The sequence below is a fragment of the Meleagris gallopavo genome, chromosome 1 (genome assembly GCF_905368555.1).
Source record: "Meleagris gallopavo chromosome 1, MGAL_WU_HG_1.1, whole genome shotgun sequence".
Taxonomy (NCBI): Eukaryota; Metazoa; Chordata; class Aves; order Galliformes; family Phasianidae; genus Meleagris; species Meleagris gallopavo.
In genome coordinates, this window is record NC_139404.1 from 192014008 (window position 1) to 192040879 (window position 26872).

The 26872-nt window shown below is 57.7% G+C and overlaps 2 protein-coding genes and 1 long non-coding RNA gene across 63 annotated transcripts in view; 2 read left to right on the plus strand and 1 right to left on the minus strand.

Moving 5' to 3' along the window:
• Positions 1–20401, plus strand: part of ARRB1 (arrestin beta 1) — a 40628-nt gene extending 20227 nt beyond the window's left edge. Inside the window, exons 2-17 of one of the 2 annotated variants that reach the window (XM_085216584.1) lie at positions 386–416; positions 509–569; positions 2584–2628; positions 4463–4659; positions 7007–7066; positions 7209–7276; positions 8204–8339; positions 16173–16257; positions 16346–16418; positions 16500–16637; positions 16738–16821; positions 17727–17750; positions 18184–18254; positions 18391–18442; positions 18672–18709; positions 20147–20401. In XM_085216584.1, coding sequence (XP_085072710.1) covers positions 386–416; positions 509–569; positions 2584–2628; positions 4463–4659; positions 7007–7066; positions 7209–7276; positions 8204–8339; positions 16173–16257; positions 16346–16418; positions 16500–16637; positions 16738–16821; positions 17727–17750; positions 18184–18254; positions 18391–18442; positions 18672–18709; positions 20147–20190 — 1207 coding nt within the window. In that variant the 3' untranslated portion in view covers positions 20191–20401. The remainder of the gene's footprint in view (positions 1–385; positions 417–508; positions 570–2583; positions 2629–4462; positions 4660–7006; positions 7067–7208; positions 7277–8203; positions 8340–16172; positions 16258–16345; positions 16419–16499; positions 16638–16737; positions 16822–17726; positions 17751–18183; positions 18255–18390; positions 18443–18671; positions 18710–20146) is intronic. The other variant, XM_085216583.1, reaches the window with a different exon arrangement.
• A 22-nt stretch (positions 20402–20423) lies between these two features.
• On the minus strand, positions 20424–24644 carry LOC146545850 (uncharacterized). Of its 11 annotated transcripts, none has more exons than XR_014881197.1 (10): positions 24583–24626; positions 24195–24493; positions 23931–23992; positions 23768–23834; positions 23641–23681; positions 23537–23598; positions 23029–23350; positions 21971–22472; positions 21361–21897; positions 20424–21234 (listed from the first exon to the last, which is right to left on the minus strand). It is a non-coding gene; the product is annotated as an uncharacterized LOC146545850 (long non-coding RNA). The 11 variants fall into 11 exon arrangements; XR_014881196.1 differs by having other exon boundaries at positions 23931–24032; XR_014881189.1 differs by having other exon boundaries at positions 23931–23952; positions 24013–24493.
• On the plus strand, positions 20547–25283 carry LOC146545851 (uncharacterized). Of its 50 annotated transcripts, none has more exons than XM_085216545.1 (10): positions 20547–21170; positions 21298–21897; positions 21971–22637; positions 22801–22935; positions 23206–23232; positions 23351–23393; positions 23517–23578; positions 23725–23890; positions 24013–24404; positions 24742–25283. In XM_085216545.1, exons 1-10 carry the CDS (start codon positions 20547–20549, stop codon positions 25089–25091), a joined length of 3066 nt encoding a protein of 1021 aa, XP_085072671.1. In that variant the 3' UTR covers positions 25092–25283. The 50 variants fall into 50 exon arrangements, 46 of the variants coding, with proteins under 46 accessions (XP_085072671.1, XP_085072672.1, XP_085072673.1 ...); XM_085216546.1 differs by having other exon boundaries at positions 21971–22472; positions 22596–22637; positions 23351–23578; XM_085216560.1 differs by lacking the exon at positions 23206–23232 and having other exon boundaries at positions 20686–21170; positions 21298–21339; positions 21425–21488; ... (1 more) ...; positions 22821–23014; positions 23338–23578.
• The last annotated feature ends 1589 nt before the right edge of the window (positions 25284–26872 follow it).

Below are 26872 nucleotides of genomic sequence, written 5' to 3' on the forward strand. Positions count from 1 at the left end.
GCACAGCTCCTTGCACAGCACCTTGCACAGCTCTTTGCACAGCACCTTGCACAGCACCTTGCACAGCTCTTTGCACAGCTCTTTGCACAGTTCTTTACACAGCACCTTGCACAGCACCTTGCACAGCACCTTGCACAGCTCTTTGCACAGCACCTTGCACAGCACCTTGCACAGCACCTTGCACAGCTCCTTGCACAGCACCTTGCACAGCTCTTTGCACAGCTCTTTGCACAGCTCTTTGCACAGCTCCTTGCACAGCTCTTTGCACAGCTCCTTGCACAGCAGGGCCTTTGCATGGCAGCGCTCGGCCCTATAGGGAAGCGGAGGCATGGGGCCGCCCCCTCCCACCCCATAACCCGCCGTCCCCTTTTGCTTTCCATTGCAGAGTGTTCAAGAAAGCCAGTCCCAACGGGAAGGTGAGCAGAGGGGGGGGGGGGGTCGGGGGGCTCTGCTGGGTTGGGGGGGGACGACACATGGGGGTCCCACTGACCCCGTGCTGTCCCCGTAGCTCACGGTGTACCTGGGCAAGAGGGACTTTGTGGACCACATCGACGTGGTGGACCCCGTGGGTGAGTGGGGACGGAGGGGACGGGAAGGGGATGCGCGTCGTTTTGGGTGGCTGTGCCCTTTGCAGCGGGGACGAAAGGTGGCCAGACTGTGCCATGTCCCCAAGCCTGTGCCGTGTCCCCAACCCTCATGTCCTGTCCCCAAGCCTGTGCTGTGTCCCCAACCCTCATGTCCTGTCCCCAAACCCAGTGCCGTGTCCCCAACCCTCATGTCATGTCCCCAAACCCAGTGCCATGTCCCTAACCCTTACATCCTGTCCCCAACCCTATGCTGTTCCCAACCCTCATGTCGTGTCTCCAATCCCTGTACCATGTCCCCAACCCCAGTGCCATGTCCCCAGTCCGTGTACCGTGTCCCCAACCCTCATGTCATGTCCCCAGTCCCTGTGCCACGTCCCTAACCCTCACATCCTGTCCCCAACCCTATGCCATGTCCCCAACCCCAGTGCTGTGTGCCCAACCCCTTATTGTGTCCCCAACCCCAGTGCTGCGTCCTCAACCCTCACGTCCTGTCCCAACCCTATGCTGTGTTCCCAACCCTCTTGTCCCCAATCCCAGTGCTGTGTCCCCAACCCTCATGTCGTGTCTCCAATCCCTGTACTATGTCCCCAACCCCAGTGCCATGTCCCCAGTCCCTGTACCGTGTCCCTAATCCTCACGTCCTGTCCCCAACCCTGTGCCATGTCCCCAACCCCAGTACTGTGTCCCCAACCCTCATGTACTGTGTCCCCAACCCCAGTGCCATGTCCCCAGTCCCTGTACCGTGTCCCCAACCCTCATGTCATGTCCCCAGTCCCTGTGCCACGTCCCTAACCCTCACATCCTGTCCCCAACCCTATGCCATGTCCCCAACCCCAGTGCTGTGTGCCCAACCCCTTATTATGTCCCCAACCCCAGTGCTGCGTCCCCAACCCTCATGTCCTGTCCCCAAACCCAGTGCCATGTACCTAACCCTTACATCCTGTCCCCAACCCTATGCTGTGTCCCCAACCCTCACGTCCTGTCCCAACCCTATGCTGTGTTCCCAACCCTCTTGTCCCCAATCCCAGTGCTGTGTCCCCAACCCTCATGTCGTGTCTCCAATCCCTGTACTATGTCCCCAACCCCAGTGCCATGTCCCCAGTCCCTGTACCGTGTCCCTAATCCTCACGTCCTGTCCCCAACCCTGTGCCATGTCCCCAACCCCAGTACTGTGTCCCCAACCCTCATGTACTGTGTCCCCAACCCCAGTGCCATGTCCCCAGTCCCTGTACCGTGTCCCCAACCCTCATGTCATGTCCCCAGTCCCTGTGCCACGTCCCTAACCCTCACATCCTGTCCCCAACCCTATGCCATGTCCCCAACCCCAGTGCTGTGTGCCCAACCCCTTATTATGTCCCCAACCCCAGTGCTGCGTCCCCAACCCTCATGTCCTGTCCCCAAACCCAGTGCCATGTACCTAACCCTTACATCCTGTCCCCAACCCTATGCTGTGTCCCCAACCCTCACGTCCTGTCCCAACCCTATGCTGTGTTCCCAACCCTCTTGTCCCCAGTCCCAGTGCTGTGTCCCCAACCCTCATGTCGTGTCTCCAATCCCTGTACCATGTCCCCAACCCCAGTGCCATGTCCCCAGTCCGTGTACCGTGTCCCTAATCCTCACGTCCTGTCCCCAACCCTGTGCCATGTCCCCAACCCCAGTGCTGTGTCCCCAACCCTCATGTCCTGTCCCCAACCCTCATGTCATGTCCCCAGTCCCTGTACCATGTCCCTAACCCTCACATCTTGTCCCCAACCCTATGCCATGTCCCCAACCCCAGTGCTGCGTCCCCAACCCTCATGTCCTGTCCCCAACCCTTTGCCATGTCCCCAGTCCCTGTGCCGTGTCCCCAACCCTGTGCTGTATCCTCAACCCCCATGCAATGTCCCCAGTCCCTGTGGCTTGTCCCCAACCCCAGTGCCACGTCCCCAACCCTCATGTCATGTCCCCAACCCTGGTGCCATGTCCCCAACCTGCCGGCTCTGCTCTTCCCTTACAGACGGAGTGGTGCTGGTTGATCCTGAGTACCTGAAGGAGAGGAAAGGTAACGGCCCCATCACGATGTCCCCAAGGTTGGGGACATGGGGGTGGCACCTGGGGCTTTGCTGGGCCCTTGGCTGAGGATTTCTGGGTGCCCAATCTCGTGTCCCCATCCCACTGGCACGTGGGGCAGTGCCACCTGTCCCCAACTGTCACAGCACATTCTGGGTGCCACCACCTCTTCCCAATGCCCCCTCTGCTGCTCCTGGTGGGGTTGGGACGAGCCGTGATGCCACCACACCATGGGGCCACTGTGCCGTGATGCCACCACCATGCCAAAGTGACACTGTGCCATGACAATGCTGTGCCATGTCACCATCTTGCTGTGGTGTCACCGTGCCACCGCACCACTGTGAAATTGTGCCACACTGCCATGGAGCTGCAGTGCCACGGTGACACCGTAACATGGAGTCACATTGCCATGCTGCCACTGTGCCATGATGCCACCACCATGCCAGAGTGACACTGTGCTGTGGTGGCACTGTGCCATGGCAGTGCTGTGCCATGTCACCGCTGTGCCATGGTGTCACCTTGCCACCATGCCACTGTGTTCTTGTGCCACAGTGCCATTGTGCCACTATGCCATGGTGCCACTATACCACGTCACCACGGTGCCACCATGTCACGATGCCACCATAGCACGTCACCACGGTGCCACCATGCCACCATGTCACGGTGCCACCGTACCACGTCACCACGGTGCCACCATGCCACCATGTCACGGTGCCATTATACCACGTCACCATGGTGCCACCATGTCACTGTGCCACCATAGCACGTCACCACGGTGCCACCATGCCACCATGTCACGGTGCCACCGTACCACGTCACCACGGTGCCACCATGCCACCATGTCACGGTGCCATTATACCACGTCACCATGGTGCCACCATGCCACCATGTCACGGTGCCACCATAGCACGTCACCACGGTGCCACCATGCCACCATGTCACAGTGCCATTATACCACGTCACCATGGTGCCACCAAGCCACCATGTCACGGTGCCACCGTACCACGTCACCACAGTGCTACGATGCCACCATGTCATGGTGCCACCATACCATGTCACCAATGTACCACCATGCCACCATGTCACGGTGCCACCATAGCACGTCACCACGGTGCCACCATGCCACCATGTCACAGTGCCATTATACCACGTCACCATGGTGCCACCAAGCCACCATGTCACGGTGCCACCGTACCACGTCACCACAGTGCTACGATGCCACCATGTCATGGTGCCACCATACCATGTCACCAATGTACCACCATGCCACCATGTCACGGTGCCACCATAGCACATCACCACGGTGCCACGATGCCACCATGTCACGGTGCCACCGTACCACGTCACCAGTGTACCACCATGCCACCATGTCACGGTGCCACTGTACCACGTCACCAATGTACCACCATGCCACCATGTCACGGTGCCACCATAGCACGTCACCACGGTGCCACGATGCCACCATGTCACGGTGCCACCATAGCACGTCACCACGGTGCCACGATGCCACCATGTCACGTTGCCACCGTACCACATCACCATGATGCCACCATGTCATGGTGCCACCGTACCACGTCACCAACGTACCACCATGCCACCATGTCACGATGCCACCACAGCACGTCACCACGGTGCCACGATGCCACTATGTCACGATGCCACCGTACCACGTCACCACGGTGCCACATCGCCTCGACGCCACAATGCCCCCATGCCATCACACCACCACATTGATACCACAATGCCACGATGCCACCACAGCGCCGTGTCGCCGTGCCACGTCGTCACCGTGCCATGTCGTCACCTCACCCCTTCTATGCCTGCAGTCTTCGTGACGCTGACGTGTGCGTTCCGTTATGGCCGTGAGGACCTGGACGTGCTGGGCCTGACGTTCCGCAAGGACCTGTTTGTGGCCAACGCTCAGGCCTTCCCCCCCGTGCCCGAGGAGAGGAAGCCCCTCACCCGCCTGCAGGAGCGCCTCATCAAGAAGCTGGGCGAGCACGCCTACCCCTTCACCTTCGAGGTGGGGAGCCTGGGGGGCTGGCACTGCTTTGGGCTGCAGCATCGTGGTGGGGCGCAGGGTCACGTTGGGGTGCAGCATCACCGTGGGTTCAGCAGTTCTTTGGGTTCAGCATCACCTTGGGTGCAGCACCACTTTTTGGGGTTCAGCATCACCTTGGGTGCAGCATCATTTTTTGGGGTTCAGCATCACCTTGAGTGCAGCATAACTGTGGGTTCAGCAGTTCTTTGGGTTCAGCATCACCTTGAGTGCAGCACCAGTTTTTGGGGTTCAGCATCACCTTGAGTGCAGCACCACTTTTTGGGGTTCAGCATCACCTTGAGTGCAGCATCATTTTTTGGTGTTCAGCATCACCTTGAGTGCAGCATAACTGTGGGTTCAGCAGTTCTTTGGGTTCAGCATCACCTTGAGTGCAGCATCAGTTTTTGGGGTTCAGCATCACCTTGAGTGCAGCACCACTTTTTGGGGTTCAGCATCACCTTGAATGCAGCATCATTTTTTGGTGTTCAGCATCCCCTTGAGTGCAGCACCACTTTTTGGGGTTCAGCATCACCTTGAGTGCAGCATCAGTTTTTGGGGTTCAGCAGTTTTTGGGGTTCAGCATCACCTTGAGTTGCAGCACCACTTTTTGGGGTTCAGCATCACCTTGAGTGCAGCATCATTTTTTGGTGTTCAGCATCACCTTGAGTGCAGCATAACTGTGGGTTCAGCAGTTCTTTGGGTTCAGCATCACCTTGAGTGCAGCACCACTTTTTGGGGTTCAGCATCACCTTGAGTGCAGCACCACTTTTTGGGGTTCAGCATCACCTTGAGTGCAGCATCACTTGGGTTCAGCACCACTTTTTGGGGTTCAGCTTCACCCTGGGTGCAGCACCACTTTTTGGGGTTCAGCATCACCTTGGGTTCAGCACCACTTTTTGGGGTTTAGCTTCACCTTGGGTGCAGCACCACTTGTTGGGGTTCAGCATCACCTTGAGTGCAGCACCACTTTTTGGGGTTCAGCTTCACCTTGGGTGCTGCATCACTGTGGGTTCAGCAATACTTTGGGTTCAGCATCACCTTGAGTTTGCAGCATCACTTGCTAGGGTTCAGCATCCCCTTGGGTGCAGCATCACTTTGGGGTTCAGCATCTCTTTGATTGCAGTTTCATTTTGGGGTGCAGCATCACTTTGGGATGCAGCATCAGTGTGGGGTTCAGCATCACCTTGAGTTTAGCACTGCTTTGGGGTGCAGCATCACTTGGGGTGCAATAGCACATGGAGGTTCTGCATCTCTTTGGGCTCAGCATTGCTTTGGGGTGCAGCACCACTTTGGGTTCAGCATCACTTTGGGTTCAGCATCACTGTGGGGTTCAGCACCAATCACTTTGGGGTTCAGCATCACCTTGAGTTTAGCACTGCTTTGGGGTTCAGCATCACTTTGAGTTTAGCACTGCTTTGGGGTTCAGCATCACTTTGAGTTTAGCACTGCTTTGGGGTGCAGCATCACTTGGGGTGCAGAACCACGTGGGGGTTCAGCATCACTTTGAGTTTAGCACTGCTTTGGGGTTCAGCACCACTTTGGGGCACAGCATCACTTTGGGTACAGTACCATGTGGGGTTCATCTCTTTGGGTTCAGCACCTCATTGGGGTTCAGCATCCCCCTTGGGTCCGTCCTTTTTGAGGTCTAGGGATGCAGCATCACCCCTGGGACTGCAAGGGGCACAGGGCTTTTTGGGATTCCCACCATCTCTTGGGGCAGGGGGGTGCTGGAGGTGTGGGGTGGAGCTGCAGTGCTGCAGGATCAGTGAATCCAGTGGGGAAACTGAGGCACGGGATGATGTGTAGCCTTGGGCAGAACCCTGCTGTGTCTGCGCCACCATGGAAGCAGTTCCTCCTTCCTCTCCACGCTTTAATTGCTGTGATAATTGGCTGCATTTGTTCCAGCACAGTCTGGGAGCTGTGGAGGAGCTGGAGGAAATTTCCATCGCGGTGCAGAAGCGCTGCAAAGGGGTGGGGGGGCGTTGGGCAGAAATTGAGGGGCAAAGCCCCCCCAGTAGGGGCACCCCAGGGCACCCGGTGACATTTTCAAGTCGTGAGCTGCCCACTAAACCCCACGGGCTCAGCGGGATCTTAGCAGGAAAACAGCCTTAATTCTTCCAAATCTCCCGGATTAAAGCCAAAAAAAACCCTAAAACCCCCCAAAAGGTGCATTAGTGCAGTGCGTGACCCCCTGGGGCCCACGGTGCTGAGCCATGGCCTAAAAGGAGCAGGCAGCATACGATGGATCCCCATCCCGGGGGGCTGTCACTTCCCCTGGGGAGGGGTTTGGAGTTGGGGTCCCCACTCCTGACCCTATTTTGTGCTGCAGATCCCCCCCAACCTGCCCTGCTCCGTCACGCTGCAACCCGGCCCCGAAGACACAGGGAAGGTAAGGAGCAGTGCTGCATCTTCATGTCACCCTGCTGTGTCCCTCCTGGCGATGTGACGGAGAACCCAATGGGTCCCGTGTGGGTTTTGGGGTGTGGAGGGGTTGATCTGCTCCCTCTTCCACACCCCTCACCACTGTCCAGGCCTGCGGTGTGGACTATGAGGTCAAAGCTTTCTGCGCGGAGAACCTGGAGGAGAAAATCCATAAGAGGTAAAGGGAGAGGTGGCCTGGGATGGGGCGAGGGTGGAAGTGTCCTTTGGGGTGGGAAAGGGGTGGAGATGTCTTTTGGGGTGGGGAAGGAATGGAGATGTCCTTTGGGGTGGGACTAGGATGGAGATATTCTTCAAGATGGGATGGGGTTGGTGATGTGCTGGAGGGTAAGGTTGGGATGGAAATTTCCTTTGGGGTGGGACTGGGATGGAGATGTCATCCAGATTTGGAATGGAATGGGAATGTCCTCCCGGATGGGACAGGGTTGGAGATGTCCTTCGGAGCGGGGCTGGGGTGGTGGTATCCTCCTGGATGGTTGGTGATGTCCTTTAGGGTGGAACAGAGATGGAAACGTCTCTTAGGATGGGAATGGAACGGACGTGTCCTATGGGATGGGACAGGATAAAGGTGTTCTTTAGGATGGGGTTGGGATGGTGAAGTCCTCCAGGATGGGATAAAGAAGCAAATGTTCTCCAGAATGGGAAGAGCTAGAGATATTCTTTAGGACAGGAAAGGAAAGGAGATGTTTTCCAGGATGGGAAAAGACTGATATGTTCTTTAGGGTGGGACTGGGATGGAGGCATCCTGTAGGATGGGGAGGGATGAAGGTTTTCTTTTAGGTTGGAGGCGGGGTGGAGATGTCCTCCAGAATGGGGCTGAGATGGAGAACTCCTCTCAGAGGGGATAGGGGTGGTGATGTCCTTTAGGTATCTTCCAAGTCGGGGAGGGATCAAGATGTTCTTTAGAGTTCTTTAGGGATGGAAGTGTCCTCTGGGATGGAGCAGGACCAGCCCTTCCCTGGAGACTCACCAAGCTGAGACGAAGAGATAAGAAAACACGTCAAAAAAGAGGGCAGAGCTGTGGGGCAGAGCTGTGGGGCAGAGCTGTGGGGCAGAGCTGCAGGCAGTCCCCTCGTTGTCCCCACAGGAACTCTGTTCGCTTGGTCATCCGCAAAGTGCAGTACGCCCCGGAGCGCCCCGGCCCCCAACCCATGGCAGAGACCACCAGGCAGTTCCTCATGTCAGACAAACCGCTGCACCTGGAGGCGTCCTTGGACAAGGAGGTGGGGATGGGGGCTGAGCTGCCGGAGAGGAGCTCTGCAGAGAAGGACCTCGGGGTCCTGGTGGCCGACGGTTGGCCAGTAGGGTGACCACGAGGCAGCAGTGGGTCCTGGTGGCCAAGAAGGCCTGGGGTGTCCTGGTTGCTCAACAGTTGGCCAACAGTTGACCATGAGGCAACGGTCTGTGCTGGTGGCCAAGAGGACCAGTGGTGTCCTGGTTGGCCAGCAGTTGATCACAGACTGATCATGAGCCAGCAGTGCGTCCTGGTGGCCAAGAAGGCTGATGGTGTCCTGGTTGGCCAACAGTTGACCATGAACCAGCAGTGTGTCCTGGTGTCCACGAAGGCTGATGGTGTCCTGATTGGCCAGCAGTTGACCATGAGCCAGCAGTGTGTCCTGGTGGCCAAGAAGGCTGATGGTGTCCTGGTTGGCCAACAGTTGACCATGAACCAGCAGTGCGTCCTGGTGGCCAAGAAGGCTGATGGTGTCCTGGTTGGCCAACAGTTGACCATGAGCCAGCAGTGTGTCCTGGTGGCCACGAAGACCGATGGTGTCCTGGTTGGCCAGTGGTTGGCCAGCAGTTGACCATGAGCCAGCAGTGTGTCCTGGTGGCCACGAAGGCTGATGGTGTCCTGGTTGGCCAGCAGTTGACCATGAGCCAGCAGTGTGTCCTGGTGGCCACGAAGGCTGATGGTGTCCTGGTTGGCCAGCGGTTGACCATGAACCAGCAGTGTGTCCTGGTGGCCACGAAGGCTGATGGTGTCCTGGTTGGCCAGCGGTTGGCCAACAGTTGACCATGAATCAGCAGTGCGTCCTGGTGGCCACGAAGGCTGATGGTGTCCTGGTTGGCCAACAGTTGACCATGAACCAGCAGTGCGTCCTGGTGGCCACGAAGGCTGATGGTGTCCTGGTTGGCCAACAGTTGACCATGAACCAGCAGTGTGTCCTGGTGGCCACGAAGGCTGATGGTGTCCTGGTTGGCCAGCAGTTGACCATGAGCCAGCAGTGTGTCCTGGTGGCCACGAAGGCTGATGGTGTCCTGGTTGGCCAGCGGTTGGCCAACAGTTGACCATGAATCAGCAGTGCGTCCTGGTGGCCACGAAGGCTGATGGTGTCCTGGTTGGCCAACAGTTGACCATGAACCAGCAGTGCGTCCTGGTGGCCACGAAGGCTGATGGTGTCCTGGTTGGCCAACAGTTGACCATGAACCAGCAGTGTGTCCTGGTGTCCACAAAGGCTGACGGTGTCCTGGTTGGCCAACAGTTGACCATGAACCAGCAGTGTGTCCTGGTGTCCACGAAGGCTGACGGTGTCCTGATTGGCCAGCAGTTGACCATGAGCCAGCAGTGTGTCCTGGTGGCCACGAAGGCTGATGGTGTCCTGGTTGGCCAACAGTTGACCATGAACCAGCAGTGTGTCCTGGTGGCCAAGAAGGCTGATGGTGTCCTGATTGGCCAGCAGTTGACCATGAGCCAGCAGTGTGTCCTGGTGGCCAAGAAGGCTGATGGTGTCCTGGTTGGCCAACAGTTGACCATGAACCAGCAGTGCGTCCTGGTGGCCAAGAAGGCTGATGGTGTCCTGGTTGGCCAACAGTTGACCATGAGCCAGCAGTGTGTCCTGGTGGCCACGAAGACCGATGGTGTCCTGGTTGGCCAGTGGTTGGCCAGCAGTTGACCATGAACCAGCAGTGTGTCCTGGTGGCCACGAAGGCTGATGGTGTCCTGGTTGGCCAACAGTTGACCATGAGCCAGCAGTGTGTCCTGGTGGCCACGAAGGCTGATGGTGTCCTGGTTGGCCAGCAGTTGACCATGAGCCAGCAGTGTGTCCTGGTGGCCACGAAGGCTGATGGTGTCCTGGTTGGCCAGCGGTTGACCATGAACCAGCAGTGTGTCCTGGTGGCCACGAAGGCTGATGGTGTCCTGGTTGGCCAGCGGTTGGCCAACAGTTGACCATGAATCAGCAGTGCGTCCTGGTGGCCACGAAGGCTGATGGTGTCCTGGTTGGCCAACAGTTGACCATGAACCAGCAGTGCGTCCTGGTGGCCACGAAGGCTGATGGTGTCCTGGTTGGCCAACAGTTGACCATGAACCAGCAGTGTGTCCTGGTGGCCACGAAGGCTGATGGTGTCCTGGTTGGCCAGCAGTTGACCATGAGCCCCCAGTGTGTCCTGGTGGCCACGAAGGCTGATGGTGTCCTGGTTGGCCAGCGGTTGACCATGAGCCAGCAGTGTGTCCTGGTGGCCACGAAGGCTGATGGTGTCCTGGTTGGCCAGCGGTTGGCCAACAGTTGACCATGAACCAGCAGTGCGTCCTGGTGGCCACGAAGGCTGATGGTGTCCTGGTTGGCCAACAGTTGACCATGAACCAGCAGTGTGTCCTGGTGGCCACGAAGGCTGATGGTGTCCTGGTTGGCCAACAGTTGACCATGAACCAGCAGTGTGTCCTGGTGTCCACGAAGGCTGATGGTGTCCTGGTTGGCCAGCAGTTGACCATGAACCAGCAGTGTGTCCTGGTGGCCACGAAGGCTGATGGTGTCCTGGTTGGCCAACAGTTGACCATGAACCAGCAGTGTGTCCTGGTGGCCACGAAGGCTGACGGTGTCCTGGTTGGCCAACAGTTGACCATGAACCAGCAGTGTGTCCTGGTGTCCACGAAGGCTGACGGTGTCCTGGTTGGCCAACAGTTGACCATGAGCCAGCAGTGTGTCCTGGTGGCCACGAAGGCTGATGGTGTCCTGGTTGGCCAGCGGTTGGCCAACAGTTAACCATGAACCAGCAGTGTGTCCTGGTGGCCATGAAGGCTGATGGTGTCCTGGTTGGCCAACAGTTGACCATGAACCAGCAGTGTGTCCTGGTGGCCACGAAGGCTGATGGTGTCCGCGTTGGCCAACAGTTGACCATGAATCAGCAGTGTGTCCTGGTGGCCACGAAGGCTGATGGTGTCCTGGTTGGCCAGCAGTTGACCATGAACCAGCAGTGTGTCCTGGTGGCCACGAAGGCTGATGGTGTCCTGATTGGGCAACAGTTGACCATGAACCAGCAGTGTGTCCTGGTGTCCACAAAGGCTGACGGTGTCCTGGTTGGCCAACAGTTGACCATGAACCAGCAGTGTGTCCTGGTGTCCACGAAGGCTGACGGTGTCCTGATTGGCCAGCAGTTGACCATGAGCCAGCAGTGTGTCCTGGTGGCCACGAAGGCTGATGGTGTCCTGGTTGGCCAACAGTTGACCATGAACCAGCAGTGTGTCCTGGTGGCCAAGAAGGCTGATGGTGTCCTGATTGGCCAGCAGTTGACCATGAGCCAGCAGTGTGTCCTGGTGGCCAAGAAGGCTGATGGTGTCCTGGTTGGCCAACAGTTGACCATGAACCAGCAGTGCGTCCTGGTGGCCAAGAAGGCTGATGGTGTCCTGGTTGGCCAACAGTTGACCATGAGCCAGCAGTGTGTCCTGGTGGCCACGAAGACCGATGGTGTCCTGGTTGGCCAGTGGTTGGCCAGCAGTTGACCATGAACCAGCAGTGTGTCCTGGTGGCCACGAAGGCTGACGGTGTCCTGGTTGGCCAACAGTTGACCATGAGCCAGCAGTGTGTCCTGGTGGCCACGAAGGCTGATGGTGTCCTGGTTGGCCAGCAGTTGACCATGAGCCAGCAGTGTGTCCTGGTGGCCACGAAGGCTGATGGTGTCCTGGTTGGCCAGCGGTTGACCATGAACCAGCAGTGTGTCCTGGTGGCCACGAAGGCTGATGGTGTCCTGGTTGGCCAGCGGTTGGCCAACAGTTGACCATGAATCAGCAGTGCGTCCTGGTGGCCACGAAGGCTGATGGTGTCCTGGTTGGCCAACAGTTGACCATGAACCAGCAGTGCGTCCTGGTGGCCACGAAGGCTGATGGTGTCCTGGTTGGCCAACAGTTGACCATGAACCAGCAGTGTGTCCTGGTGGCCACGAAGGCTGATGGTGTCCTGGTTGGCCAGCAGTTGACCATGAGCCAGCAGTGTGTCCTGGTGGCCACGAAGGCTGATGGTGTCCTGGTTGGCCAGCGGTTGACCATGAACCAGCAGTGTGTCCTGGTGTCCACGAAGGCTGACGGTGTCCTGGTTGGCCAGCAGTTGACCATGAACCAGCAGTGTGTCCTGGTGGCCACGAAGGCTGATGGTGTCCTGATTGGCCAACGGTTGACCATGAACCAGCAGTGTGTCCTGGTGTCCACGAAGGCTGACGGTGTCCTGGTTGGCCAACGGTTGGCAAACAGTTGACCATGAACCAGCAGTGCGTCCTGGTGGCCACGAAGGCTGATGGTGTCCTGGTTGGCCAACAGTTGACCATGAATCAGCAGTGTGTCCTGGTGTCCACGAAGGCTGACGGTGTCCTGGTTGGCCAGCAGTTGACCATGAACCAGCAGTGTGTCCTGGTGGCCACGAAGGCTGATGGTGTCCTGATTGGCCAACAGTTGACCATGAACCAGCAGTGTGTCCTGGTGTCCACAAAGGCTGACGGTGTCCTGGTTGGCCAACAGTTGACCATGAACCAGCAGTGTGTCCTGGTGTCCACGAAGGCTGACGGTGTCCTGATTGGCCAGCAGTTGACCATGAGCCAGCAGTGTGTCCTGGTGGCCACGAAGGCTGATGGTGTCCTGGTTGGCCAACGGTTGGCCAACAGTTGACCATGAACCAGCAGTGCGTCCTGGTGGCCAAGAAGGCTGATGGTGTCCTGATTGGCCAACAGTTGACCATGAGCCAGCAGTGTGTCCTGGTGGCCACGAAGACCGATGGTGTCCTGGTTGGCCAGTGGTTGGCCAGCAGTTGACCATGAGCCAGCAGTGTGTCCTGGTGGCCACGAAGGCTGATGGTGTCCTGGTTGGCCAGCGGTTGACCATGAACCAGCAGTGTGTCCTGGTGGCCACGAAGGCTGATGGTGTCCTGGTTGGCCAGCGGTTGACCATGAACCAGCAGTGTGTCCTGGTGGCCACGAAGGCTGATGGTGTCCTGGTTGGCCAGCGGTTGGCCAACAGTTGACCATGAACCAGCAGTGTGTCCTGGTGTCCACGAAGGCCGATGGTGTCCTGGTTGGCCAACAGTTGACCATGAACCAGCAGTGCGTCCTGGTGGCCACGAAGGCTGATGGTGTCCTGGTTGGCCAACAGTTGACCATGAACCAGCAGTGTGTCCTGGTGTCCACGAAGGCTGACGGTGTCCTGGTTGGCCAGCAGTTGACCATGAACCAGCAGTGTGTCCTGGTGGCCACGAAGGCTGATGGTGTCCTGATTGGCCAACAGTTGACCATGAACCAGCAGGGTGTCCTGCTGTCCACCAAGCCTGGCGGTGTCCTGGTTGGCCAACAGTTGACCATGAACCAGCAGTGTGTCCTGGTGGCCACGAAGGCTGATGGTGTCCTGATTGGCCAGCAGTTGACCATGAGCCAGCAGTGTGTCCTGGTGGCCACGAAGGCTGACGGTGTCCTGGTTGGCCAGCGGTTGGCCAACAGTTGACCATGAACCAGCAGTGTGTCCTGGTGGCCACGAAGGCTGATGGTGTCCTGGTTGGCCAACAGTTGACCATGAACCAGCAGTGCGTCCTGGTGGCCACGAAGGCTGATGGTGTCCTGGTTGGCCAACAGTTGACCATGAACCAGCAGTGTGTCCTGGTGTCCACGAAGGCTGACGGTGTCCTGGTTGGCCAGCAGTTGACCATGAACCAGCAGTGTGTCCTGGTGGCCACGAAGGCTGATGGTGTCCTGATTGGCCAACAGTTGACCATGAACCAGCAGTGTGTCCTGGTGTCCACAAAGGCTGACGGTGTCCTGGTTGGCCAACAGTTGACCATGAACCAGCAGTGTGTCCTGGTGTCCACGAAGGCTGACGGTGTCCTGATTGGCCAGCAGTTGACCATGAGCCAGCAGTGTGTCCTGGTGGCCACGAAGGCTGATGGTGTCCTGGTTGGCCAGCAGTTGACCATGAACCAGCAGTGTGTCCTGGTGGCCACGAAGGCTGATGGTGTCCTGGTTGGCCAACAGTTGACCATGAACCAGCAGTGTGTCCTGGTGGCCACGAAGGCTGATGGTGTCCTGGTTGGCCAACAGTTGACCATGAACCAGCAGTGTGTCCTGGTGGCCACGAAGGCTGATGGTGTCCTGGTTGGCCAACAGTTGACCATGAACCAGCAGTGTGTCCTGGTGGCCAAGAAGAGTGATGGTGTCCTGGTTGGCCAGCGGTTGGCCAACAGTTGACCATGAACCAGCAGTGCGTCCTGGTGGCCACGAAGGCTGATGGTGTCCTGGTTGGCCAACAGTTGACCATGAACCAGCAGTGTGTCCTGGTGGCCACGAAGGCTGATGGTGTCCTGGTTGGCCAACAGTTGACCATGAGCCAGCAGTGTGTCCTGGTGGCCACGAAGGCTGATGGTGTCCTGGTTGGCCAGCAGTTGACCATGAACCAGCAGTGTGTCCTGGTGGCCACGAAGGCTGATGGTGTCCTGGTTTGCCAGCGGTTGGCCAACAGTTGACCATGAATCAGCAGTGCGTCCTGGTGGCCACGAAGGCTGATGGTGTCCTGGTTGGCCAACAGTTGACCATGAACCAGCAGTGCGTCCTGGTGGCCACGAAGGCTGATGGTGTCCTGGTTGGCCAACAGTTGACCATGAACCAGCAGTGTGTCCTGGTGGCCACGAAGGCTGATGGTGTCCTGGTTGGCCAGCAGTTGACCATGAGCCAGCAGTGTGTCCTGGTGGCCACGAAGGCTGATGGTGTCCTGGTTGGCCAGCGGTTGACCATGAACCAGCAGTGTGTCCTGGTGGCCACGAAGGCTGATGGTGTCCTGGTTGGCCAGCGGTTGACCATGAACCAGCAGTGTGTCCTGGTGGCCACGAAGGCTGATGGTGTCCTGGTTGGCCAGCGGTTGACCATGAACCAGCAGTGTGTCCTGGTGTCCACGAAGGCCGATGGTGTCCTGGTTGGCCAGCGGTTGGCCAACAGTTGACCATGAACCAGCAGTGCGTCCTGGTGGCCACGAAGGCTGATGGTGTCCTGGTTGGCCAACAGTTGACCATGAACCAGCAGTGTGTCCTGGTGTCCACGAAGGCTGACGGTGTCCTGGTTGGCCAGCAGTTGACCATGAACCAGCAGTGTGTCCTGGTGGCCACGAAGGCTGATGGTGTCCTGATTGGCCAACAGTTGACCATGAACCAGCAGTGTGTCCTGGTGTCCACAAAGGCTGACGGTGTCCTGGTTGGCCAACAGTTGACCATGAACCAGCAGTGTGTCCTGGTGTCCACGAAGGCTGACGGTGTCCTGATTGGCCAGCAGTTGACCATGAGCCAGCAGTGTGTCCTGGTGGCCACGAAGGCTGATGGTGTCCTGGTTGGCCAGCGGTTGGCCAACAGTTAACCATGAACCAGCAGTGTGTCCTGGTGGCCATGAAGGCTGATGGTGTCCTGATTGGCCAACAGTTGACCATGAACCAGCAGTGCGTCCTGGTGGCCACGAAGGCCGATGGTGTCCTGGTTGGCCAGCGGTTGGCCAACAGTTGACCATGAGCCAGCAGTGTGTCCTGGTGGCCACGAAGGCTGATGGTGTCCTGATTGGCCAGCAGTTGACCATGAGCCAGCAGTGTGTCCTGGTGGCCACGAAGGCTGACGGTGTCCTGGTTGGCCAGCAGTTGACCATGAGCCAGCAGTGTGTCCTGGTGGCCACGAAGGCTGACGGTGTCCTGGTTGGCCAACAGTTGACCAGTGATTGACCACAGGGGATCTTGCAGCCTTCTTGAAGGAACCAGCTTTGGGGGGGGTTGGCCTGGATGACCTACAGAGGTCCCTTCCAACCCTGCAGCTCTGTACACCTTCTCCCCACAGATCTACTACCACGGGGAACCCATCAGCGTCAACGTCCACGTCACCAACAACACCAACAAGACAGTGAAGAAGATCAAAATCTCAGGTGAGGATGGGGACCACCCTCCCCCCAACCAATCCCCGTCCCCTTGGGGTCCCCTCCCTGACCCCCCCACTCTCCATCTTTCCCCCAGTGCGCCAGTACGCCGACATCTGCCTCTTCAACACCGCCCAGTACAAGTGTCCCGTGGCAGTGGAGGACGCCGAGTGAGTGACCGGGCTTGGGATCCCTCCTACCCCAAGGGGTGCTTGGGGTCCCCGGTGGATGACACCCACTCTTGTCCCCAGTGACATGGTGGCTCCGAGCTCAACGTTCTGCAAAGTCTACACCCTGACCCCCTTCCTTGCCAACAACCGGGAGAAGCGTGGGCTGGCACTGGATGGCAAGCTGAAGCATGAGGACACCAACCTGGCCTCCAGCACGCTGTGAGCCACCCGTTGTGTCCCCCCGTCCCACCTTAGTGTCACCTCTGGGTGATGACTATTGGGGTCCACGCTCATCCCTGTCCTGTGCCCCATCCCGCAGGCTGAGGGATGGAGCCAACAAGGAGATCCTGGGCATCATCGTGTCCTACAAGGTGAAGGTGAAGCTGGTGGTGTCGCGAGGAGGGTGAGTGGTGGGCACCTCTCAGTGGGGGCTGCAGGTTTGCATTGAGCTTGAGATCAGCCTTGGTTTGTCCCCGTGGGATGGGACATTCCTTTGGGATTCCAGCAGCACCTGGAAATGGGACGGGGATGGCATTGGGATGGGATGGGGTGGAATTGGGATAGGGATGGCACTGGGATGGAATGGGGATGGCACTGGGGTGGGATGTGGATGGCATTGGGATGGAATGAGGTTGGCATTGGCATTGGGATGGGGACGGGGTTGGCATTGGGCTGGGCATGGCATTGGGATGGGATAGGGATGGGATTAGGGTGGGATGCGAATGGCGTTGGGATGGAATGAGGTTGGCATTGGCATTGGGATGGGATAGGGATGCATTGGGATGGGGTTGGCATTGGGATGGGATAGGGATGGCATTGGGGTGGGCATTTGAGTGGAATGGAGTTGACATTGGGATGGGGATGACGTTGGGATGGGAATGGGGTTGGCATTGGGGTGGGGATGGGATAGAGATGGGATTAGGGTGGGATGCGAACGGCATTGGAGTGGAATGGGGTTGACATTGGGATGGAATGGGGTTGACATTGGGATGGAATGGTGTTGACATTGGGATGGAATGGGGTTGACATTGGGATGGAATGGGGTTGACATTGAGATGGAATGGGGTTGACATTGGGATGGAATGGGGTTGGCCTGGGGATGGCATTGGGATTGGGGTGGGGATGGCATTGGGGTGGGAATGGGCATGGGGATGGGAATGGGAAGGACTTGGGGTTGGGGACAGCTCTCCCAGTGACACCCATGGTCCCCTTGTCCCCATCTGCCCCATGCATGGTGGGAGGGTGGGCAGATACGGTTGAGTTCAATGACTAATTAATTAATTTCTCACCTCCTTTGACCTTCTGCAGCCTGCTGGGAGACCTTGCCTCCAGGTAACTCCTGCTGTCCCCATGCTGTGCTGCCCTGTCCCCTCAGTCCCCTTTGCCCCCCAGCATTTGGATCTGCCCTCCAGTTCTGGGCACCAATCCCTTGGCTTTGCTGCAGGTAATGCTGCAGGTCCCACATTTACCCAAATATGATGTTTTTTTTGGGGGGGGGGAGGCAGTGCATGGAGTGCACACAGTGCTCCACAACCCCTGCTGTCCCACGCTCTGGGGACTGCAGTGTGCCCCATACCCCCACCCCCACCCCAGAGATTTCAGCCCCAGCTTCTTGTAAGCAGCTTTGCCACACTGATCCCCTTCCTCGTGTTCATGCAGCACACGGAGAGGGGTGGGGGGGGGGCGTGGTGGGGGTCCCATAGCACTGAGCCCACCCCAACGGGGCCGGGCTGAAGCTGTAACCACCATGGCTCTCTCTTTGCAGTGACGTGGCAGTGGAGCTGCCCTTCACCCTGATGCACCCCAAACCCCGAGAGGAGCCGGCACACCGGGACGGTGAGCGTTCCCCCTGGCTGCAATGGGGACCCTCACAGCACGACCCCATCCTCCCCCCCCCCCCCCCATTTCCCCCCTTTAATTTGCAGTCCAGGGAGTGTAAAGCTAACCCCGTGCCTTCATTCCTTCTGTTCAGTTCCAGAGAACGAAGCTCCCATAGATACAAACCTGATAGAGCTTGACACAAAGTAAGAGCCCCCCCCACCCCCACCCTTCTCCTTGGGGTCTTCGTGGGGGTGCACATCAATCCCACACAGCTTGGCATGGCTGCATGCTGCCCCGACCCACTCACACAAGCAGGGGGGAGCGGTGCCCACCCCCGCATGCTGACCCTAACGCACTCTGCTCCTTTCTCTGTTCTCTTCCTCCCACCCCAATTCCCACCCCCCCCCCCCCCGCATGGCTTTTGCATAACAGGAGAAGCTCAGTAAGGAAGCACCCGTCCCCGTGTCGTGGTGCGTCCCTGGGATGTCCCCATGCTGTCCCCATAGTGTCCCTTGGGTGTCTGTGTTGCACCGTTGGGGTCAAGTCCCATCTCTGCACCTGGGCTGTAAATGGGAGACCCTGGGGGAGGGGGAGAAGAAGGGAGGGGAAAGGAGGAGATTTTGGGGAGCTTTGGTGCAGCAGTGTGGTTTGGGGGAGGATTTGGGGCTGCAGGGGGAGGTTTGGGGGATGTTTTGGGGCTGGGGTAGATTTTGGGGTTGCAGGGGAAGGCTTTGGAGAGGATTTGGGGCTGCAGGGGGAGGTTTGGGGGATGTTTTGGGGCTGGGGTAGATTTTGGGGCTGCAGTTGAAGGTTTTGGGGAGGATTTGGGGCTGCAATAGGAGATCTTGGTGCAGCAATACGTGGTTATGGGGTTGCTTTGGGGCTGCAGTTGGAGGTTTTGGGGAGGATTTGGGGCTGCAATAGGAGATGGTGATGCAGCAGTACAAGGTTATGGGGTGGCTTTGGGGCTGCAGGGGAAGATTTTGGGGCTGGGGTAGATTTTGGGGCTGCAGGGGGAGGTTTTGGGGAGGATTTGGGGCTGCAATAGGAGATGGTGATGCAGCAATACGTGGTTATGGGGTTGCTTTGGGGCTGCAGGGGGAGATTTGGGAGCAGTTTTGGGGCTGGGGTAGATTTTGGGGCTGCAGGGGGAGGTTTTGGGGAGGATTTGGGGCTGCAATAGGAGATCTTGGTGCAGCAATACGTGGTTATGGGGTGGCTTTGGGGCTGCAGGGGAAGATTTTGGGGCTGGGGTAGATTTTGGGGCTGCAGTTGGAGGTTTTGGGGAGGATTTGGGGCTGCAATAGGAGATCTTGGTGCAGCAATACGTGGTTATGGGGTTGCTTTGGGGTTGGAGGTTTTGGGGGGGATTTGGGGCTGCAATAGGAGATCTTGGTGCAGCAATACGTGGTTATGGGGTTGCTTTGGGGTTGGAGGTTTTGGGGAGGATTTGGGGCTGCAATAGGGGATCTTGGTGCAGCAGTACGTGGTTATGGGGTTGCTTTGGGGCTGCAGGGGGAGATTTGGGGCTGCTGTAGGAGATCCCAGTGTAGCAATACGAGGTTATAGGGTGGCTTTGGTGCTGCTCAGGGAGGATCAGAGAGGTTTGGTGTTGCTTTGGGGAGCTTTGGAGCTGCACTGGGAGCTTTTCAGGGACCTTTTGGAGCTGGAATAGATTTTGGGGTGGCTTTGCTGCCACCTCTGCTGCTTTGGGGCCTTTCCCTCTCACCCCCCCCCACCCAACGGACCCTTCGTGCTGTGCACAGCAGTAACGCTTTGCAACCCAGTGCTGACGACAGACCTTTAGGACCCCCCTCCCTCCCCAAACTCACCCCCTGAGCACCCCGAACCCCCACAAAACCTCTCCCTCCGTGTGTCTGTGTGTCTTTTTCTCCCCTCTCCCCCAGTGACGACGACATCGTGTTCGAGGACTTCGCCCGGCAGCGGCTGAAGGGGATGAAGGACGACAAGGAGGATGAGGAGGAAAGGACCAACTCCCCCCAACTCAACGACAGATAAGCAGACCCCGGAGCTGCCCACCCTGCTCACATCCACGCGTTAGAGGCTTCTTCTCTTATTGTTATTTTGGTTTTTTTGTATGATGATGATTCGTTTTGTCTTCAACCGATCGTCGCAGCAGCAATTAGACCCTGCCAGCTGTGCCCTGTTGTCCCCATTCGTCCCTTTTGGGGTGGGGGGAGGCGGGGGGGGAGGAACCCAAGGCTCAGCCCACCCCCGTCAGCCTTCACCCCTCCATCCCTTTTCCCTTCCTAAAGCTCCGGGCCCTTTCCTGGGAGCTGCTCTTTTATGCATTTTCTATTGTCCACTCTCAATGCTGGGGAGGGGGGAGGGGGTGCAGCAGAACTTGGGGGGGGGGTTTTTTTAGGCAGCCTGCTCGTGGGAAAGGGTCCCCAGCCACCCCCCCTCCTGCTCACCGCCCCACTGCATGAGTGCCCCCTCGTCTCGGGATGCACCAACCTCAGACCCACAGATGCTGCCTGGGGCTGGGATTTTAACCCTAATCCTGTCCAGACCCCAGATCCCAAAGCTCCTACCCCAAATCCCAAACCTCCTACCCCAAATCCCTCACCTCTTGCCCCAAATCCCAAAGCTCCCACCACCAAATCCCAAATCTCCTACCCCAAATCCCAAACCTCCTACCCCAAATCCCAAAGCTCCCATCCCCAAATCCCAAATCTCCTACCCCAAATCCCAAAGCTCCCATCCCCAAATCCCAAACCTCCTACCCCAAATCCCTCACCTCTTGCCCAAATCCCAAAGCTCCCATCCCCAAATCCCAAACCTCCTACCCCAAATCCCTCACCTCTTGCCCCAAATCCCAAAGCTCCCACCACCAAATCCCAAATCTCCTACCCCAAATCCCAAACCTCCTACCCCAAATCCCAAAGCTCCCATCCCCAAATCCCAAATCTCCTACCCCAAATCCCAAAGCTCCCATCCCCAAATCCCAAACCTCCTACCCCAAATCCCTCACCTCTTGCCCCAAATCCCAAAGCTCCACCCCCAAATCCCTCACCTCTTGCCCCAAATCCCAAACCTCCTACCCCAAATCCCTCACCTCTTGCCCCAAATCCCAAATCTCCTACCCCAAATCCCACACCTCTTGCCCCAAATCCCAAAGCTCCCATCCCCAAATCCCAAATCTCCTACCCAAAATCCCAAACCTCCTACCCCAAATCCCAAAGCTCCCATCCCCAAATCCCAAACCTCCTACCCCAAATCCCAAACCTCCTACCCCAAATCCCAAAGCTCCTACCCCAAATCCCTCACCTCTTGCCCCAAATCCCAAAGCTCCCACCCCCAAATCCCAAATCTCCTACCCCAAATCCCAAACCTCCTACCCCAAATCCCTCACCTCTTGCCCCAAATCCCAAAGCTCCCACCCCCAAATCCCAAATCTCCTACCCCAAATCCCAAAGCTCCTACCCCAAATCCCTCACCTCTTGCCCCAAATCCCAAAGCTCCCACCCCCAAATCCCAAATCTCCTACCCCAAATCCCAAAGCTTCTACCCAGAACCTCCTATCCTAAATCCCACACCTCCCGCCCCAAATCCTAAAGCTCCCACCCCAAATTCCAAAGCTTCCACCCAGAACCTCCTACCCCAAATCCCAAAACTCCCACTCCAAATACCCAACCTCCCACCCTAAAACCTCCTACCCCAAATCCCAAAGCTCTTAGCCCCAAATTTCCCACCCCCGAATCCCAAACCTCCTACCCCAAATCCCAAAGCTCCCATCCAAATTCCAACCTCCAGATCCCAACCTCCCACCCCAAACCCCCAAATCCCAAAGCTCCCGCCCCAAATCCCAAACTTCCTACCCCAAATCCCAAAGCTCCCACCCAGGACCTCCAACCCCAAATCCCAAAGCTCCCATCCCAATTCCAACCTTCAAATCCCAACCTCTCACCCCAAACCTTGTACCCCCAAATCCCAAATCTCCCACCCCGAATCCCACATTTTCTATTCCACACCTCCTACCCTCAAATCCAAAACTTCCCATACGAATCCCAACCTCCTACCCTAAATCCCAAACCTCTCATCCTAATGCCAAACCTTCTATCCCACATTCCAAATCTCCCACCCCAAACCTCCTATCCCCAAATCCCAAAGCTCCCACCCCAATCCCAAAACGTCCTCCCCCCAAATCTCAAATCTCCTGTCCCAAAGCTCCCACCTTAAATCCCAACCTCCCACCCCCAAATCCCAAACCTCCCACCCCAAATCACAGAAGTGTAGGGGTCAGAAGGGACCTAGAGCTGGATTCCAAATCCCAAAGCTCCCACCCCAATCCCAAAACGTCCTCCCCCAAATCTCAAATCTCCTGTCCCAAACCTCCCACCTTAAATCCCAACCTCCCACCCCCAAATCCCAAACCTCCCACCCCAAATCACAGAAGTGTAGGGTTCAGAAGGGACCTAGAGCTGGATTCCAAATCCCAAAGCTCCCACCCCAAGCCCAAAACGTCCTCCCCCAAATCTCAGATCTCCTGTCCCAAACCTCCCACCTTAAATCCCAACCTCCCACCTTAAATCCCAACCTCCCACCTTAAATCCCAACCTCCCACCCCCAAATCCCAAACCTCCCACCCCAAATCACAGAAGTGTAAGGGTCAGAAGGGACCTAGAGCTGGATTCCAAATCCCAAAGCTCCCACCCCAATCCCAAAACGTCCTCCCCCAAATCTCAGATCTCCTGTCCCAAACCTCCCACCTTAAATCCCAACCTCCCACCCCCAAATCCCAAACCTCCCACCTTAAATCCCAAACCTCCCACCTTAAATCCCAACCTCCCACCCCCAAATCCCAACCTCCCACCTTAAATCCCAACCTCCCACCCCAAATCCCAAACCTCCCACCCCCAAATCACAGAACTGTAGGGGTCAGAAGGGACCTAGAGCTGGATTCCAAATCCCAAAGCTCCCACCCCCATCCCAAAACGTCCTCCCCCCAAATCTCAAATCTGTCCCAAACCTCCCACCTTAAATCCCAACCTCCCACCCCCAAATCCCAAAGCTCCCACCCCCATCCCAAAACGTCCTCCCCCAAATCTCAAATCTCCTGTCCCAAAGCTCCCACCTTAAATCCCAACCTCCCACCTTAAATCCCAAACCTCCCACCCCCAAATCCCAAACCTCCCACCCCAAATCACGGAAGTGTAGGGGTCAGAAGGGACCTAGAGCTGGATTCCAAATCCCAAAGCTCCCACCTCAATCCCAAAACGTCCTCCCCCAAATCTCAAATCTCCTGTCCCAAACCTCCCATCTTAAATCCCAACCTCCCACCCCCAAATCCCAAACCTCCCACCTTAAATCCCAACCTCCCACCTTAAATCCCAACCTCCCACCCCCAAATCCCAACCTCCCACCCCCAAATCCCAACCTCCCACCTTAAATCCCAACCTCCCACCTTAAATCCCAAACCTCCCACCCCCAAATCCCAACCTCCCACCCCCAAATCCCAAACCTCCCACCTTAAATCCCAAACCTCCCACCCCCAAATCCCAAACCTCCCACCCCAAATCACAGAAGTGTAGGGTTCAGAAGGGACCTAGAGCTGGATTCCAAATCCCAAAGCTCCCACCCCAATCCCAAAATGTCCTCCCCCAAATCTCAAATCTCCTGTCCCAAACCTCCCACCTTAAATCCCAACCTCCCACCTTAAATCCCAACCTCCCACCCCCAAATCCCAAACCTCCCACCTTAAATCCCAACCTCCCACCTTAAATCCCAACCTCCCACCTTAAATCCCAACCTCCCACCTTAAATCCCAACCTCCCACCTTAAATCCCAAACCTCCCACCCCAAATCACAGAAGTGTAGGGGTCAGAAGGGACCTAGAGCTGGATTCCAAATCCCAAAGCTCCCACCCCCATCCCAAAACGTCCTCCCCCAAATCTCAAATCTGTCCCAAACCTCCCACCTTAAATCCCAAACCTCCCACCCCCAAATCCCAAACCTCCCACCCCAAATCACAGAACTGTAGGGGTCAGAAGGGACCTAGAGCTGGATTCCAAATCCCAAAGCTCCCACCCCCATCCCAAAACGTCCTCCCCCCAAATCTCAAATCTCCTGTCCCAAACCTCCCACCCCCAAATCCCAAACCTCCCACCTTAAATCCCAACCTCCCACCCCCAAATCCCAAACCTCCCACCTTAAATCCCAACCTCCCACCTTAAATCCCAACCTCCCACCTTAAATCCCAACCTCCCACCCCCAAATCCCAAACCTCCCACCTCCAAATCCCAAACCTCCCACCCCAAATCACAGAAGTGTAGGGGTCAGAAGGGACCTAGAGCTGGATTCCAAATCCCAAAGCTCCCACCTTAAATCCCAACCTCCCACCTTAAATCCCAACCTCCCACCCCCAAATCCCAACCTCCCACCCCCAAATCCCAACCTCCCACCCCCAAATCCCAAACCTCCCACCTTAAATTCCAACCTCCCACCTTAAATCCCAACCTCCCACCTCCAAATCCCAAACCTCCCACCCCAAATCACAGAAGTGTAAGGGTCAGAAGGGACCTAGAGCTGGATTCCAAATCCCAAAGCTCCCACCCCAAGCCCTCTTTGCAGCACCCCCCCCCCTCCCAGGGTTTATCATTGCTCTGCATCCATTTCCACACCCCTGGAACCCCCCCAGGTGCCAGCATCGGGGACCCTACCCCATGTTTCACCCCATACCCCTCCCTCCTGGATCAGGGTCCACCCACCCCGTATCCCCCCCGTTGCAGGGACAGCCGGGTCCCCCCAGCCCCTCACTGGGGCCACTGCCACTATTTATTGTGTCGCCCTGAGAGCAGAGCCTGGGGACAGCCCTGTGCCCCAACCTAAGGGGGGGGGATTTGGGAGGAGGTTCCGAGCCGCCCCCCTCCCCAATTTGGGGTCAGGCCGGTGGGCGGCGTGGTACTTCTCTTTTTGTAAAGTGGTTTCTTTGTACTGTTCATTGACACCTGCTTCTTTGGATCCTCCACCATCTCTGTGACGTTTCTGTGTCCTGTCAAATAAATTATTCTAGTTTATTAATCTCTGAACACAAACACACACACACAAAACCAAACCCTCAGCGTGCCCATGCTTCTCTTGCCTCCCCCCACCCCCCCCCCCCCCCTTCTCCCCAGGCCCCATTTTGGGTGGCTGCGTTGACGTTGCTTTGCTCTCCAGCTCGCAGGGCTGCCGTGCCTCCGCGTCCCCAAACACTGATTGCAGGAAAACAATCCCAAATCGATGCTGCGGCACCAAAAGTCCCCTCGTTGCAACCCGCAGCGCTGACCTTCCCTTGGGCACACGGATGCTCCCGTGGGATCTGCTCCAAAGCTGAGTGCTCCAGGCAGGAGGTCGGAAGCAAAACGCAAGGCCGGGCAGTGCTAACGTTCTGCTTGCTGCTCTCTTTTGTGCTCTCGGTGCACGAAAGGCCCTGCAGGATGGCCGGGAGCTGAGGATGCTGCAGCAGAGCTGAGGGCCGGCTGCGTTGCTGGCAGGGCAACGCCTGCATCCATCTTCTCCCCGTGGAGGAACGGCACAGCCAGCAGCAAACCAAGCTTCTGAGTGCGCAACCGTCAGCTCTGCGGCCTCCGCAGCGGCGTCCATGCGTGGGGTGAGCAGAGCAGAGCCGCGTGGGGAGCGGCAGGCAGCCCCACTGCTGCCCTGCGGCAAGGCTGCTCTCAGGGCACCCCTGCGTGCCCAGCTGCGAGCACCTCGTGTTCTGGGTGTTCTGGGTGCCGCCAGCCCTCTCCGAGCTGAGATGATTTGGAAGGGAGAGGAAAAAAAAAAAAGCAAAAAGGGAAGTCCTAGGTGATGAAAGCGCGCTGTTACTTAAGCGCCATTTCCCTGCAAAGGGCAGCAGATCTGCTTCCCTCCGCGCTCCCGGCATGGCTGCGCTGTGAAATGGGCTCACGCTTCGCCTCTGCTGCTTTCGCGCAGCGTGGAGGAGGAAGGCTGCAGCGATCACCCCGCGCATCTCCATCCTGCTCGAGGAACAGCCCCGCTCCCGAAGCACGAGGTTTCAACCCAAAAGAGCAAAGGGACGGGAGCAAAGCGGGGCGCTCACCCCCACCGCTGAGCCGCTCTGGTTTTGCTGGGGTGGTGCAAAAGAGACAAGCGGGCACCGTGCTGCTGCTCAGCCCCATGCTGCTGCTCAGCCCCATGCTGCTGCTCAGCCCCGGGCTGCAGCTCGCGCTCCTCCATCTGATCACCTCCCCGCAGCACGCGGCTCAGCCCCCGCAGCCCAGCAGCTGTTGCCATGACACGGCGCAGGTCGGTACATCTCATTCCCAGCACACAGCTGCCGTGCGGCCTTGGCCACAGCTCACCCTCTGTCCCCACCTGTCCCCGCTGCAAACGGAGCAGCGGGACGCAACGGACAACAAACAGCGCAAGGGTCGCTGTCACGAGAGGCACAGAGCGGTTGAACCCCTTTGCACCGCAAGATCCAAGCTGCTGCCGCTCCTCCTCCGCCTCCTCGGCCCCAGGAAATTGCATTTCGAGTTGAGCTGGCAGCCAGCAGCCCCACGAGATGCAGCCAGGCCTCCTCCTCCCAGCTGGGTGCTGCTGCTCGGGGTGCGGGGGAGGGAGAAGCTGACAGCAGGAAGGGCTGCTACACACACACACACACA